The sequence below is a fragment of the Lissotriton vulgaris genome, chromosome 11 (genome assembly GCF_964263255.1).
Source record: "Lissotriton vulgaris chromosome 11, aLisVul1.2, whole genome shotgun sequence".
NCBI lineage: Eukaryota > Metazoa > Chordata > Amphibia > Caudata > Salamandridae > Lissotriton > Lissotriton vulgaris.
Genome location: NC_141699.1, coordinates 400,755,227 through 400,772,718, shown reverse-complemented (window position 1 = coordinate 400,772,718; position 17,492 = coordinate 400,755,227). Strand labels below are relative to the sequence as shown.

At 46.9% G+C, this 17,492-nt stretch overlaps 1 protein-coding gene across 2 annotated transcripts in view; it reads right to left on the bottom strand.

Annotated features, from left to right (window-relative positions):
* NPC1L1 (NPC1 like intracellular cholesterol transporter 1) overlaps nucleotides 1-17,492 on the bottom strand; it is a 166,738-nt gene that overhangs the window by 84,450 nt on the left and 64,796 nt on the right. For both annotated transcript variants that reach the window (XR_015300916.1, XM_086943433.1), the window contains exon 3: nucleotides 6,010-6,110. Coding sequence is in view for 1 of the 2 variants with exons in the window: in XM_086943433.1 (XP_086799559.1) it covers nucleotides 6,010-6,110 (101 nt within the window). In the remaining variant the exon portion in view is untranslated. The remainder of the gene's footprint in view (nucleotides 1-6,009; nucleotides 6,111-17,492) is intronic.

Genomic DNA, 17,492 nt, shown 5'->3' with positions numbered 1-17,492 from the left:
CATGCACTCCCCTCGATCCTGCTTTGCCACGCATCCCCACGAGGCACTCCGCTAGATGGACTGGGTCGTCACTGTCGCCATCGGCCCATCAAACCATCGGTGTCCTCCGGCCGACTCCTCACCTCCACCAATGGCCGCTGTTGTCACAGTCGCGGCCGGCTGTTCTTCTCACTCGACACCCCGGTCCCAGCTCCGTGAGGGCCGCAAAACAGTCGGGGACATTTCTTCGGGTCTGCCGCACGTAGAAGCCTCAGGAGCAAACGGTCAGTGAAAGTTTTCCTTCGCCTACTTAAATATGCCGTTACGGCTCAGGATAGTTGCCAGGATGTATGCGCGGGGTGAGAGGGCTCACGGAGCCGAGCGTCTATGCGGCCATCTCGGTCGCTAGCTTGGCTCCTCCCTCCACCTGAAGAAAGTTAAGAGCTATCCAGTGTAGAGCATCAGCGAGCAAGCTGTTAGGTGGACTGCATTATGGGGGGTTGATAGTCAAGACTTATAATGAGCTGGGTGTCACCCACATAGGAAATGCCCACAATATCCAATGGCATATAACAGAGGGCAAACTTGGATATGAAACAGCATGGGAGAAAGTGAAAAAACCTGTGGGATCTCACAATGAGCCACAGGAATAGAGGTAAGAAAAGGGTGGATCACTACTATCCGATCACAATCCCTTAAAAAGAAGGTAATCCATGCTTGACATGATATCTTGAGACCCGGCTTTTTAATGCATTTCAAAAGCATATCAGGGTCCTCATTATTGACACACATACATCAAGCAAAAGGAGAGCGCCATATTATCCCTGATCCTCAAAGTATTTTAATACATTCAAGGCCAGTGCAAAGGCAGTCTCAGTGCCTCTGCTTGGGCAAAAACACAGTTGCCAAGAATCACGATAATTTGCTTGTTCCAGATGATGAGCAAAAACAATGACTTTGAATACCAATTTGAAATTTGCATTGCAGCGCTATTGCTCAGAAAAGGGTAAATTGAATGAAGAAGGAAAAAAAGAAAGTTCAGCCTCAGAAACTTTCATTGTAAAGGGTGAAAATGGATGTGGTCTCTGTAGGAATCCCTGAAGGTTCTCTTCTACTCACACTACTTAAACTCTTCACAATTTCAGTCCCACTCAATGCCTTTAACAATGTTCTGCCAAGTGCCAATAAAATATCCAGGGGCATATTTACAAGCCCCAATCGCCACAGGAACATAACTTTTTCATGACATTCCTGCGGTGATATGGACTTCGTCTTGTTTACAAAGCAGCATTAAGTCACTTAACATGGCTTAAGGCTGCCTTGTAAATAAGGCACCCTTTCATGCTACAAAAACACAAAGTAGCTGTGGGTCACAAGAGATTAGTAATGAAGACTAACTAAGTACCTGACCAAAAAAGAGTGTTAAATAAAATACACATATTTAGAGAATATATGTGGAACAAAATACGACTACAATGTGAAGAGGTATTATATGATTGTGGAAAAATACCCATCAGTTGTCGACCGGAACCGACCTTGTTATCATTTGGGATCCTTCACACCGGGAAGGATAGATGTTACAACCATTACAAGGTGATTTTACTTCTGGTTGTACAATATATTGGTTCCAGTGGATAAAAGAAGGATATGGGCGTGTGGTGACAACTTTAAAGCAGTGCGTGAATAGTGAAGTGACCTCCCCGAGACGGCCGAGAGGGACGCCCGGAGTACCGACTGGACGAGCCGTGCTCTATTTACCTGCGCCGCAGCCAGGTGAGGTGGAGCTTTTCTCTCCTGCAAAATAGTGACTACTTGTGTATCCCTGGTCTGTGGATCACCTACTAGGAGAATGAATACACCTAGGAAACCCAGGTGAAATTCTTTTTTTACCATTATTTCTCACCACTTATCAAGCAGTAGCGACACCCGGTCCTGAAGAATGCAGCAGACACCTACTAGGGTCATTTAGACTGCAGAAACATATTGACCTAGTAACACACATAGTAGCTATTTGGTGGAACTACTATTTCGCACTGGTTTTTTAATGATTTGGTAGTAGAGAGGTAACAATTAAAATTATTTTTCCTCTTTTCTCTCCAATTTTATTCTATTTCTAAGCACCTTTTTTCACTTCACTATTCACGCACTGCTTTACAGTTGTCACCACACGCCCATATCCTTCTTTAATCCACTGGAACACAGCAGCAGCAGCATACAGAGAAAATGACGTAGCCTGGGGCAGCCGGCCGCACCAATCAAAAATGCGGCGGTGGAGGGGAGGGAGGCTGCCTGCCGCCGCCTTCCTGATGACGTGCAGGACTGTTGAAGTTGAAAACGAGGACGGCGGGACTGGAGTCGGGACGAGTCTCCGCACGGTAAGTTTATTTTTTTTTTATTTGATATATATTTGTGGCCTGTTTCCAGGACACTAGCAAACAATGGTTCTCACTGAGGCGTAGGTAGTTAGTATTTACCCCAGATCTGTCAGAATCTGTCCCTACTCCATCCGCATCCACATGAGGTTCCTGTGGTCCAGTTTTAAGAATCGGAAAGGTTCCGGCGTTCCTGAGTGGTTGCAGTATCCTAGGGGAGTGTGAGCATAGTATGGTCATCATGCGTCTTTGATTTTGTGTTTTTGCGCATTGCAGTGTTTTGGTGAGTTGGTGTATTGCACAATATGGTGTCCATTTGCAGTATAGGAGGGCTCTGTGCTATAGTGCGATTTGAGATGCTGCTTATGTATTTCACTTGTGCTTATGTGAAGAGAAATGTGCTTGTTGCAGAGTTGAAGTTATTATTCGACTCGGCGAAATCTAATATCCCGGGATAAAACATTGAATATTCATGTTGTAACTTGTCTGTTGATGTTTGTAGTGTCGGACTTCGACCACACGTGATGAGGATTATTAATTTGCCAGGTCAATCCAAAAATGTATGTCCTTCTGGCACAACACTGAGTCCCAGAGCCGAAGACACAGCACCAGAGGTGTTGGTCAAATGCATGAAGGTGGTGTGGCGGTTTCCGGCTTGTGCAGACAGTAGCAACACAAACTCGTTTTCAAGGCTTGGTCCTTCTTAGAGGTGTGGATCCTGTCAATAAGAGTTCATTTTGTTCAGTACAGTGAAACTAGAGAACTGCGATAAAGCTAGCTGCCTTTTCAGTGAGTTTACCACATCTGTAATTTGCGAGGCCGGCCTGGTGCAGCTTTTCTTTTTAGGCATTTTAGTGTATTGTGCTTTCTGGTAATTCATGAACTCGTCAGGAGATACAAATGAATGATGATTCTGGCAGGTAACATAAAAGAGTTTTATAGGCGTATGTTTTTGAAAATGTTTGAAAGTCATTGGCATGCTGGCGATCCTGCAGTTTTCCCATTTAAATATCTACTTCATACAATGTGATACAAACATTAAAGAAAATGTGAGGGAAAGGAAATCGCTGTGGAACCTCATGTGCAGTGGCAGGAATTTTCACTGTGCAATCTCGGTGTATTTTCTTGGGTGAGGTACCCCCCCATAACCGCCCATAGGGTTGTTCGAGATCGCTCGCCGCAGTGCAGTACGACAATAATGTTACGCCCTCTCCACTTTCTAATGTCACCAGCCGCCACTGATATGAACAAGTTACTTACCTTTGATAATGCCTTATCTGTGATTTTGGTGTTAATGACAACCTGCATGCCATTATCTTGGGGGTCAGGCTATCATCCATTGACTGTTAAAGTTGAGTTAAAAATCTAATATATCGCTGTTGATTATGGAATGGCTGTTTTGAATTTATACATCTAACCGTTCTTCTCATTGTAACATTTTATCTTATTTCATTGGATGTAAAATGTATTGTGCTTTTATGGATGTAAAGCCGAAATAAAGTATCTTTGACCTTTGACCTTATCTGGTAGAGAGTCTATCTAGCAGCAGATTCATACCCCCCTCTCCCATCATCCCCATTATTCTGAGTTCTGATTGCTCCAAGTAGGGTAACCCTGATGATGTCCTCAGTGTCTATCAAAAACTTTGGTGGCTCCATGTTTCTGACATGGAAATTACACAAAAAGTAACTGATGTCAGTGTGCTGGGGTGGCACCTATATAAGCACAGCTCACGTCATTTCTGGCGCAGGCAATACCAACAACAGAGATGCGGGGCAGAATGATGCAGAGGTACTGCTTGAAAACTTTCCATATCCAGTCGGTCACCTGGGGAATATTCTAATGTAAGGAATCTGCGGCTAGATAGCTCTACCAAAAAAGGCATTACTGAAGGTAAGTTAGTTGTTCATTTGGACTTCTGAAAGGCTTGATTAGCTCAGCCAAAACAAGTCTAGATTAGAGTGTGGCCTGACTGTCGTATCCTGCCGCTCTGGCATTTTCACCATGGGCTGCAGGTTAGTGGCCTGCTTTCATACCGGCATGGGCTGTCGTGAAACGACCATGAATACTCTTTTGCCCCTTTCTAGTCATGACCTTCTACAGAGTGGGACTGCTTCTAATATTTTTCCCAGCACTAGTTTTGGGTTCCATTGTGGTTTTTGATTGAAATCTCGATCTTGCCTTGAGGGAGAGTGGGTCGGACTCTCCTATAGGGCAGTGAAGTAGTGTCCAAAGGGCTGATCTGACAGGTGAGTGTGTGGGCCTGTTTTATGACTGTTTGAGGGGCCTGTTTCATGGTCTGCTGAGCTAATTTTTACAACTGATTTCCCTGATTTTAAAACAAACATTGGCTGCGGCAAGCTAAAATCTACACACTCTTCTATATCTCGCAAAACACTTATGAGTGTCTTTACAAGTTCAAAGCTGCCTAATTTACAAACATAGGCCCCTTTTTTAGCTGTCGAATGCACTACTGTGCGCCACTTTTGTTTTAGTGCCTGGGCCTATTTTCCGCCCCAGTCCGACTCTGAGGAACAGTACTTTGGATACAGGGCTCTCCGTGATTCATCCTAATGTTCTCCTGTTATTAGCAACTTTGAGTGCCATCACCTAAATTTGAGAAACGGAATGCCAGATCGGTAACATAGGAGCACGATATCCAGATTTTAGAGAACTGTGAGCTGTACAGAGAACTATAGTTGAGCATGCACTATTACAGTGTTTGTGGTGTTGCAAAATGCTGGAGGTTCGACACTGCAAAAACAGCTCGCCAATAATGTTTGTGTTATTCTCTGACTTTTCTATAAACTAATAAAGTTACTAAACGATGTAGTATCTGCACACCAACCTGCCCAAATGATGTCGAGAAATAAGGTTGTATGTGACTGGGGCGCCACCATGTTTTTCCCGTTTTCCTTAATTAAAAAAATAGATGAAACAGAAATGGTCTACCCATGACCTCTTCTTAAGCATCCTCTTCTTTGCTCTTCAGTATCTCAAGTTACACTCTTCCTTTCTGTAGTCCCTCCTACACTTCTATGCCCCGCCATGCTCCACTCCACCCTTTAACCCTTCCTTATCCGTTATTCATACTTCTATTTCCATCCTCAATCCTCAACTCGCATCAATCTCTTTTCCTCATCAGCTTGCTCCTTGCTCTCAGAGGCCATTGAAGATTGACTGTGCCTCTCTTTCACTGTCAGTGGCATTGAGACCCTGCCCTTAAGAGCCCCTCTCTTGTCCTTCTTTCTCCCCAGTGTCTTGAACTATTTTAAAGAGGCTTCATGGTAACATGGTGACACTCTCTAAAACATTTAAAATAAACGTATTGTACAAAATAATCGATAATGTTTTTAGCGAATTGTCTTTAACGCAGAAGTGGGCAAGTGGACAGATGCCAAACCCCAGGAAACGTGTTGCTAATATATACGCTGAACACTCATAGATTAATGCTGCATTTAAAGGACACTACAGCAGAATCTTCAACAAAGCCGGAATATTCAGAGACCAAACAGGAGCCCATAATCCTTACTGAATTTCTGGGAGGGGGTTTTGATCTTCAGGGGTGGGCAATGATGCCACCTCCACCACAGAAATGCTGAGGTTAATCAAAATTGCAATGAACAAGGCTTGTTGCATGCCATCAAACAGCTCTTACCTTTGTAGCCTCCTACTGCCAGAAATGGAAAAACAGGGGCTCCATAGTTTGCCATGCAGCTCAGTTCTAGGTCAGTAATATCCTTGAACGAAAGAGGAGAGCTGTGTGGAAGACACACAAAAATCAATCAGTCACTTTTTACGGTTTGTTGGGGGCATATGCAGTGTTATATCAAGTTCTTCATCAAATGAAATAGCTAGTTGCATCCTCTAACCAGTTCCCTTTGGCACTGCATACTGGTCTTCGGCCTGGCTCAGAATTTGCCTTTCTCCCTTTTTTCTATCCAAAGTCAGCACTCGTCCGCCTTACAGCCTTGCATATTCAATGGTCTCTCCTACCTGCATTGGGACAGAGACCAGAGCAGAGAAGGTTCTGCTAGCACTAACGAGTTAGGGATCAACAGGCAAACATGGACTTCACCATTGAATTATTAGGAGACAGCAGGATAGGCCATACATCTGAAAATTTAGTAAGTTTGCAAAGAGTCACAAATATTTCACGAGTTTTCTAAACCTTTTAGGGTTCTGCCCTTAGATCATACCATTAAGCAGCGGCGGCTCCTCTGTTATGGTGAAGGAGTGTCGCCGTCCCTGCTAGCAGCCCAAAAAATGAAAAATAAAACAATAATAAATTTGTGTTTATTATTATTTTAATTTTCTTCGTAGTGTCATATCTGTGGGTGGGGCAATGGGGATAACAGTCAGAGAGGGAGTGGTACGTGCACTGTTATCAGTGCGCATGACGGCTTGGCCAGTCCTCTCAGGACAACCAAACCATCATGCGCACTGAAGCTGTTTCCAGCCCGAACTGCTTTGCCGGGTTGGAGACAGCAGGCACAGGCTCACAGTCTACCTGGGAGCGGAAATTCAGAGCGCTACGACCAATCCTGACTCTCCTCTCAGCATGAGAGCATCATCAGGAATAGCCAAATGGGATTCTGGGAGCCTGTGTCTGCAGTGCACGGAACCAGAGAGGGGCGTCGGACGGGCAGGTAAGTTCTTTTTTTACTTTGTTTTTGTTTGGTTGTCCGTCGTCCCCGGTCCCACTCCCCCGCCCCGCCACTTTTCAAGGACACTGGCCGTTACTGCCATTATGCAATGATTTCTGCAATCTGGGTTTCTTCCAGAACAGAAGAGTCTTTTCTTTTTGGTTGATATGAAACAAGCTCAAGGGATAGGGGTGATCCATTTGAAATATACATCATCCAGATCGGATACGCAGGTTAGGCCATAATAGGCCTAATCTTTTTGGCAGGTCAGTCTAAAACCGAGCATTTCTGCTGCAGCCATCAATGAAGACAACGAATACCTTCAAAAAGATAACATTTCCTGGTTTCAGAATTACTCGAGCCAAGCGTTTTAAGCTCAATGGGCACCATTCACAAAATAGAAGTTACTTCTATTACTTTACTAAAGTTTCACATTTTTAGCGATTAAGAAAAACAATTTCCTTGCATAAACGGGTCCACTAAAATATTTTCACACAAGCGCCTAATCCTAAACCTATGGATTTTCTATTTTTTTCAACAACTCTTGAAAAACAGAAATACAGTGCTCAGTTCAGCAACATTATAAAAGTCAGTAGATGGTACATTGACAGAAGAATGGCATTAAGTCAAAATCGTATATTGTCATTGCTCCAGTAGCTGTCTACATTCAGTTCAGAAGTATACCTTGAAAATGCATCCACCACTGGTCCAATACTTTCATGTGTTTTTTAGGACATCCACAAGCTTTAGACAAACACTTCTGCGTTGGTGCATGCCCCAGCTCCACTCACTCAGTGGAGGACTCTGTCGGATTGCCCGTCTTTCATTGGCCCTATTCGCTATCATCATATTGTAAAAATAAATAAAATCCAGTATTTGTAAAGTGCGAACTACTCATGCTTAAGGGTGCTGGGGGCCGTCGTGGAAATCAAGTGAGCTATTGCCCAGAGTCACATGGTGCTGAGCTGATCTGCCACCGGAGCCGGGGATTGAACCGTGAACCCTGTGCTCCGAAGTCATCTGCCCTGGCCGCTGCACCACACCTTTCCAATATCTATTGCCACCAATAGCTATGCGCTGCGGAATCCACTCCATTCCTCCGTTATACCCAGGATTGCTATTTCAGTGTTGAGTGCCTCGGGTTTACCTACCATCTTGCAATTGTGGTGTGGATTTCAAACTAGTAATGCTGAATTACAGGGCATGCACATACTTTGTGAAAGAAAGTGCAGGTTTCAGATTTACATCTAGGGGAATCTGGATTTTGGCTTCTTTTCTTTTCCCAAACTCTGCTGAGTCTGTATTAGACACCATGGAAGTATTTCAGTTGTTCGGAAATGTGTTGATATTGAGAGGACATTTGGGGTAGTGGGGCATCTTGTTTCATTCCAATCAGCCTCTTCTACATTTTCTATGTCCTCTTCCCATTTTGGTGGTGAAGTGTCATAATAGGTCCGGGGTATTTGCTACAGAGGATGTATAGAGCCCAGGGATGTGTTTCTTATGCAGTCCTTTTGTGGCGATCCTTGACTTGAGGGGTTGCACTCAGCCACTGTCACCATCTTGTATGTGTGCTCTTCAAGTGCATCCTTAAATATAGGTATCCATGTAATTGAGGTTTTTTCAATGAGCAATCTATTGTGAAATGCTCAATGGTTTTAATATAGTTCCCTTACCATACAACTACCATGTTGGACACACCAATCAAGTCCCAGAAGTCAAAACCCTCTAGGTGTGCCACCTGCCAGAGCCATGTGCAGTACCAGAGTGGGGTCTCGCAAGTAGGGATGCCCTCCCACTGGAACCATCAGAGTACACAAAGCCAATAATTCAGTGTGGGTTTGGTGGCTGGGGGTGGGGGTGGGGATGGCAGATTTATTGGAACATGTAGTGGATCATGCAACCTGCATCGATCTAGAAGCTCAAGTTCCGATCTAGGGTCGCCATAATCTGCAAATATCTAATTGTTGTTCAGTATCATGTGTGATGCTCAATAGTGTAGTCTAATGACTGCTAGTCCTAAGCCCCGCTTGCGCGGCAACAGTGTGCACTTTTGAAAGAACATTTTGAATTGAGGACTGCAAGTCCTTGGGAGAGTCTAAGACAGTCCTCTTTGAAGTGTGAGCGCTGCTTTGGGTGTCCTTGACTGTATTCCCAAAGGGGCGCAAATGCCTCTGCATTTACTTGTAATTGAAGATAGCCTGAAAGAGCCACTGGGGCGTTTCCAGGCTGTCTTCATTTATATGCAGCAGATGCAAGGCACCAAAAAACTGTGGGGACTCACGCAGCGCTTAATTTGTATAAAAACATAAATAAGTAGCAGGGCGCTCGTCAGGAGGCCACTCTAGGTTGCACCACAAATTTCCCCTGCCATGCTGACAATGATAGTAACAACTCAACTAATAACCCTCACACTCCTACCAGTGTGGCAATACAGACTATTCCAGACCCCCAAAAGCTATAAGAATGGCTTGGGTGACAGGTAATGGTCATTTGTAATGTATATTGAATTAATAATTGACTGTTGTGGTCATCGGTAAATTAGCCAGACAGAGCCACCTTGTGGCATACTGTCACAAGCGTCGGTGTGCACTATTAAATACCGGTGCAGAGCACAGGAAACCACTGGCTCAAATTAAACTCTTTCCTGGAATAAAACACATAGTGCCATGTAGGCAGGGTCTGTAAGTGTAGAGATGGGGTCAAAGAAGTGGCTAAAAAGAATAAAATATTCAGCATTTTTTTTATTGTTTTCACCTTCATTTTACTGCATATGAAATACACAGTGCGGCCCGGAGGGACGGCGACGCACCTACTGCCTGGGGAGCGTGAGCGGAGTGCTCCGGAGCTGCAGTGGGCCGGCCCTGCTCCAGGACCTCAGGTGAGCTGCGAGCAGGGAGAGGCACTACGGAACCCGGTGAGAGCAGCCGGGAAAGGCTCCGGCTGCGGCCTAACCGTTGGTGGAGCACGAGCCCGGCGACTGTTGTGAGGAGGACACCTGACCTGGTGGCCTGAGGCGCGGCCATTTCTGACGGGGAGAGTGACGGATCTGGCACCGCCGGGGGCGCCCGGTGAGTGAGGTGGAGGCTGGGCCCTAGGAAAGTAGGGGCTGGCAGGTGGATGCAGAGGGGGTCTGCCGGGCAGATGTAGCCCACACTCGGGATCGGGCACGCGTCCGCAGTCGACCCCTGTGGGGACCCCTCACCTCTGAGAAGAAGCGCTGAAAGGGCTGGACGGGGACATTGCTGGCACTGAGACAAGAGGTGGCCCCCCTCGGCGGCATCGAGCACCCTGCTGCTGTTGCATCTTGAGGCTGGGCGGCGGAACTCGGGGTGAACGACCCCTGCGAAGCCACAAGACGTCGGGGGGCTCGGTTCGCTCCCCAGTACCCGCGACAAGACCGGGGCCCCAAAGGTCGGGGTGAGGGGGCCTGCAGCGGGATCACGGAGCAGGGAAGCAACCCCGAGACGACGAAAGCCTCTGCTACGCACTGTGAGGGGCGACCTCCTGCCTTCGGGGGAGCGGCGGCAGCCGGGGGACTCCGAGGGCCCGGAGTCACTGAAGGGGCCACAGGGGAGAGCGCTGGACTGGGAGCCATGAACCACTGAGGGCTCGCTGGGTTTTCTCATCGTGCTGGGCTCCTGACACAGCTTTAGGCCCAGACGGCTCGACGGCACCCCCGACAAACAAGCGAAGAGCCGGGCGGTTGTGGAGCTGCTGAAGAGTGGGAAGATGGCGGCCAACAACCGCAAGGGGAACCGCACCATCACGGACCTGTTGTCGAAAGGGAACCCCAAACCCGAAAAAAGCCCAGACAAGCAGACTCAAGGGCCCCCGACTAAAGGCGCCGACCGAGATGGGGAGAAGCCCCGGCGACCAAAGCTTTCATGGAGGCACTCTTCAACTCTCTCAAGGAGGACATTCAATCCCTCCGACAGGACATGGCGGGCGAATACAAGGAGCTTCGCCGCGATGTGGATGACCTAGGGGAACGAGTGGCAGCTAATGAGCTCTCTGGACAAGCTAGGAGCGAAGAAGTGGAATTCCTCCGACAGGAAATTGTCCGGCTTAATGACCAGCAGACTGACCTCCAGTCCCACACGGAGGACTTAGAGAATCGTTCCAGGCAGAACAACATCAGGGTTCGGAACGTGCCCTCCTCGGCTGAGGGGGGAGATGTTGCAGGCTATCTCCAGGGTCTGTTCCGGGCAGTCCTCGAGGTGGGTGATGACTTCGAGATCCGCATCGATAGGGCACACCGGGTGGGCCCTGCACGTATGTCCCCCTGACATCCTTGCTTTTCTGCCCGATTACGCCTTAAAAGAATGCATCTTGAAGGCGGCACGCCTCAAACAGCCCATTCAATACCAAGGCCACGCTCTGGAGCTCTTTCAGGACCTCTCAGTGATCACGCTGCAAAAGAGAAGAGCCTTCAAACCCGCAATCACGTTCCTGCGCAACGAAGGGGTCCAGTATTCCTGGGGTCACCCCTTTAGGCTGATCTTCCGATGGAATGGGACCCTCCATCAATTGCGCTCCTTAAAAGACACTTGCTCAGTGCTGGGGATTTCGTACGAGGAGCCCCAACTCGGCTTTGATGGGACTGGCGGCGCTGCAGGGTCTCCGGCCGCATCCTCTCAAGCGACGAGCGACGGCTGGCAGAAGGTACGGCGCGGCCGATCGTCGAGGAAACCACTCAAGCCTGACCTAAAGACTATGGAGCAGGAGAAGGCAGCAGCAATACAGGAAGTCTCCAAAGACACAGGTGCTGGTCCATGAGGTCCGGTAAGGGGGTTATACACAGATACCTGTAGCGAGAGGGATGGGGAATGGGGCGGGGAGTCTCGAACCGTCGAGCCGCCACTGCCAAATACCCACTACAAGTACTCTTTGACTGTAGTTCTGAACTGGAAGGATGGGGTCAGAAGTTCTGATCCGGACTCTGGGTCTCCAGTTGGGGACTGTCGTTCTGTGCTTTTGTTGGGGGGGGAGGATGGGGGGAGGGGTTGTGTGGTGTTGTGCTGCTGCACTGTGGTTCCCGGGGCCTTCTGCTATCTGTGGAGTGGGGGATGGACAGGGGCCCTCGCCAGGGCGGAGTTGAAAGAGTGGCCCTGGAGGGCTATCCCGACGCCTTCGCTGGACAATGTGGGTTGTGGGGACGGGACGCGAGGATTGTGGAGATGCCCCGGTTTGGGAGGGCGGGGCAGGGGAGGGCACCTGTAGCGGAATGGTCCGGTTCTGTCCCTAAATGCCTATAACGATCGGGACATGGAATGTTAAAGGCCTAAACTCCCCGCAGAAACGCCAGAAAGTGTGGAAATATGTGCTAGAACAACACTTAGACATTGTCGCATTGCAGGAAACACATCTCCTGAAGTCGGAAGACCACCGACTCAAATACAAGAAGTACCCCCTTATATATAAAGCCTCCGTGACCACTAAGCAGAAAGGGGTAGCGCTGCTGTTTAGCCCGGCCGCACAGTTTGAACCTATGTGCACGCAGAGTGACAAAGACGGGAGATGGCTCATGGTCAAGGGTCGTTTGAAAGGTAAAGTGTGCACTCTGGTGTCAATTTATGCCCCCAATACTGGTCAAAAGAGTTTCCTGCTTACACTTCTGGGTAAAGTGACAGATTTTGCAGAGGGGCCTGTTTTACTTTTGGGGGACTTCAACCTTGTTTGGCACCCAACACTAGATAGTACACACACTAGAAGATCTGACATGGGCTTATTCCCGGACTCTATCCAGGCGCTGATGGAGGACATGGGGCTCCTAGACAGTTGGCGATTGGCACATCCGAACACTCGAGATTTCTCATTCTACTCCCATGTACACGAAACCTACTCACGCCTCGATTACATCTTCTTTAGCCAGTCCCTCCGGGGTTCCCTGCAGGACGCGAAGATCCTCCCCATCTCTGTTTCGGACCATGGGATGTACACTATCTGTTTGACCTGGCTGGGTGGTGCCCCGAAACCAGCGCGGTGGTACTTCCCGGAAGCGTTAGTGAGGGACAAGGAATCATGCGCGCAACTGAGGGAGGCAATCGGGGAGTTCTTCTCCTTCAATAACCCGGAGGAGACCTCTGAGTATAACACCTGGGACACGTTCAAGGCGGTTCTTAGTGGTAAATGTATTGCGCTTAACTCGGCCCTTAATAAACAGCGCGCTAAAGAGAGGGAAGGCCTGGAACAGGAGCTATCAAAGGCCGAACAGACACACAAGCAGACTCCCACCAGGCAGACGCTGGGAGCACTCACGGCCCTTAGAGGCAAATTACGAGCCATATATAACAATAGAGCGGAGTTCACCCTCCTCAAATTGCGCAGCCTGGCCTATACACAGGGGGACAAAGTGGGGAAACACCTGGCCAGACAGTTAAAGGATAAACGGGAGAGGGAATATATCGGGAGCATACGAGATAGTGCAGGGAACCTACAGCACAGGGATGAGGACGAGGCTGATCTCTTTGGGGAGTTCTATGCGTCCCTGTATACAGCGGACACCCCAGACGCGGACCGTCAGGGTACCTTCTTGAAGGCACTACACAAAATGGGAGTCTAGAGGGAAAGACAAACCGAACTAGGACGCCCTCCACTCTGAAAGCTAGTCAACAACAACAGTCCTAGTTCTCGTGGCAATTTTCCATTGTGACATTGTAAAACATCTCTGGCCCACGTGCCTAGTCCAAGGGATTTCTTTAGTCTTAAGGAAATCCTGTGATGCTTCAATGTATTGCCTTTTAAAACAACAACCTCTCTGATTAAAACAAACAGGACAGCACAAACAAAAAATGTGTGAAGAAGCGAGATGGCACCTCACGGGCGCACCACCAATGGGGCCCCTGATTGGTACTCACCAGGATGGCCCTGTTCTCATCATTGGTGCCATCAAGCTAAAACCAAAAAAAACGTGTCTCGAACCTCAAAAGTAAAAAGACAGTGAATGGTGCAGTGGACACAACTTATATGTGACAAAACTAACAACATTTAACATATAAATCACTGTGCAACTGGGACCATAAACTTTACTTTCATTCCCCTCTTTGTTGCAAACCAATGAACACACATATACTAAAAAGGAAGAGAGTAAATACTACCTATCGATTTACTCTCTACTCACAGCCAACATGTTTCATTGCCTTGGTTTCTATCAGGCAATTTCTTCAGGGCAATATACTTTGAATGCCACTGCAAGAAACACTGAGGCTTGGGTGCTGTAACAAAAACAAATAAGAGTGTGGTCACCTGGTGTCCCCCTCTGTATTCTGCAGCTTAAAATGTCAAACCACCATGCTATATTCAGTAAATGAAATGAATGAAAGGAGTCTATTTACCCTGCATATAGTTTTGCCTCTCATACCAGTGAAGAAGGAATGCTAAAAAACGGAATCCAGCCCCCTTAGGTGAGCATGGTCCTTACTCCCCGTTCGAGAAAGTAACTGTAATTTAAAAACAGGGTATTACATTAGTTCAGCATAGGCGCCTGTTCCCAGCTAGCGCTTTCCAGACATCCAGAATGCAGCCCTGTTAGATGTTAAATGTTACCGGTAGAGCAGTAGCGGTAGGCGTCCTCTCAACCCTCAAGCTCCGAACGAGTAAGTTTCTGTATATTTACCGGTTAAGGAGCGATCGGATTGGTTCAGGCTGCCGATTTTCCGTGTCTCGGATTGGTTCCCGAGAACACGTTCCGCTCATTTCAATTGGTCAGCATTGTCTGTTGACACGGAAACCGGTTTACGCGTCAGACCTCAAACCGTCCTATTGTCAAATGCCGGTCTTCGATAGAAAGTCCCGGCCATTTGTAAATGGGCACATTAATCCAGGTTTAGAATGGTTATAACCTGCGTTTATAATGTTTAGTGTGCGCCACAGATTACAGCGAATAGTATTGCTAACACTAACAGGTATAAACAACATTTGCGTTTATAATGTTTAGTGTGCGCCACAGATTACAGCGAATAGTATTGCTAACAATAACAGGTATAAACAACATTTGCATTGTTCGTATCCCGCATTTGTTTAGTGAAAAATTTACCAGATTCATAATATATTAAATGGATTCATAATATATTAACGGTTTATATTGGCAGCTCACCCCGTTTAATAGGTGTGGTGTGGAAAGTTAAAGGCTCTACCACTTACTAGGTCAATTCAAATCATATGTTGTGAGGGCCAAGGTGCTACTGGGTTGGAGCATGAGGTTTATTAATATAGATGTTATATATATTAATTTTAGGATATTAATTTTAGGATGGAGGAGTACCACCAGTCAAATAGGACAGCAGAACACTATGCTGGAAGGCAGCTCTTCAGAAGGTTAACGCAACTTATTCCATTCTAAAAGTTCGTTCAGCCCTTTCTGCTCACTTTGTTCTTGATATATCCAGCGGGCTTCCTTATTGATTAGTCGTCTTTCCACCGACTGTGCATCGCCCATCACTCTCTCTAACACTACCCAAGAAAAGGTGTGTTTATTGCGGTGGCAGTGTTGCACTAACTTAGTAGTCAGTTTTCCATTCCGTATCGTACTGACATGTTCTTGGATGCGGAGTTTGATCTTCCGTGTGGTCAGTCCGATATACTCCAGACCACACTCGCATTTCAATCTGTATACCACGTTGGTTGTATTGCAGTTACTGAAGTGATTCAGTGACCACGTCTTCCCAGATTGAAGCGTCACGGTGGTGGTTTTCTTAGTCATTGGACACACAGAACAACTCCCGCATGGGACCATACTAAGGCGGTCTATCTGGATCTTGAAATCGAGGCATCAGGAGGAGGATTCAGAACAAGCGTACATCAAAAGCCGACCGATAGGAATTCATTATTGTCATACCGGTCATATCATCCGAGAGCACTGAGGGACAATCTCCCTGTAGGACAATTTCTCAGGTACCGACGAAACTGCTCTTCAACAGAACTATATAAAGAACAAGCAGGAGCTCTAAGTTTGAAACTGGAAGCCCGTGAATACCCACGGAAAGTAGTTAAGCAAGCCCAGAAAAGAGCCTTGAACACACCCAGAGCAGCCCTGCTAGAGACACAAGCTAAAGAGAAATTAGACTGTCTACCTGTAGTCATGACCTACGATCCCATGGCTACAAAAATCCGCCAGTCGATCAGGAAACACTGGTCCCTACTTTCTACAGCGGACTTCAAGATGCCACCACCGCGGTTTGCCTTCCGAAGAGCGAGTAACCTGAAGGACAAACTCGTTCACACCCGAAGTGTGGAAAGACGGGAGATTGAGAACACCACCATCCCCAACGGACATTTCCCATGCGGGAGTTGTTCTGTGTGTCCAATGACTAAGAAAACCACCACCGTGACGCTTCAATCTGGGAAGACGTGGTCACTGAATCACTTCAGTAACTGCAATACAACCAACGTGGTATACAGATTGAAATGCGAGTGTGGTCTGGAGTATATCGGACTGACCACACGGAAGATCAAACTCCGCATCCAAGAACATGTCAGTACGATACGGAATGGAAAACTGACTACTAAGTTAGTGCAACACTGCCACCGCAATAAACACACCTTTTCTTGGGTAGTGTTAGAGAGAGTGATGGGCGATGCACAGTCGGTGGAAAGACGACTAATCAATAAGGAAGCCCGCTGGATATATCAAGAACAAAGTGAGCAGAAAGGGCTGAACGAACTTTTAGAATGGAATAAGTTGCGTTAACCTTCTGAAGAGCTGCCTTCCAGCATAGTGTTCTGCTGTCCTATTTGACTGGTGGTACTCCTCCATCCTAAAATTAATATCCTAAAATTAATATATATAACATCTATATTAATAAACCTCATGCTCCAACCCAGTAGCACCTTGGCCCTCACAACATATGATTTGAATTGACCTAGTAAGTGGTAGAGCCTTTAACTTTCCACACCACACCTATTAAACGGGGTGAGCTGCCAATATAAACCGTTAATATATTATGAATCCATTTAATATATTATGAATCTGGTAAATTTTTCACTAAACAAATGCGGGATACGAACAATGCAAATGTTGTTTATACCTGTTATTGTTAGCAATACTATTCGCTGTAATCTGTGGCGCACACTAAACATTATAAACGCAAATGTTGTTTATACCTGTTAGTGTTAGCAATACTATTCGCTGTAATCTGTGGCGCACACTAAACATTATAAACGCAGGTTATAACCATTCTAAACCTGGATTAATGTGCCCATTTACAAATGGCCGGGACTTTCTATCGAAGACCGGCATTTGACAATAGGACAGTTTGAGGTCTGACGCGTAAACCGGTTTCCGTGTCAACAGACAATGCTGACCAATTGAAATGAGCGGAACGTGTTCTCGGGAACCAATCCGAGACACGGAAAATCGGCAGCCTGAACCAATCCGATCGCTCCTTAACCGGTAAATATACAGAAACTTACTTGTTCGGAGCTTGAGGGTTGAGAGGACGCCTACCGCTACTGCTCTACCGGTAACATTTAACATCTAACAGGGCTGCATTCT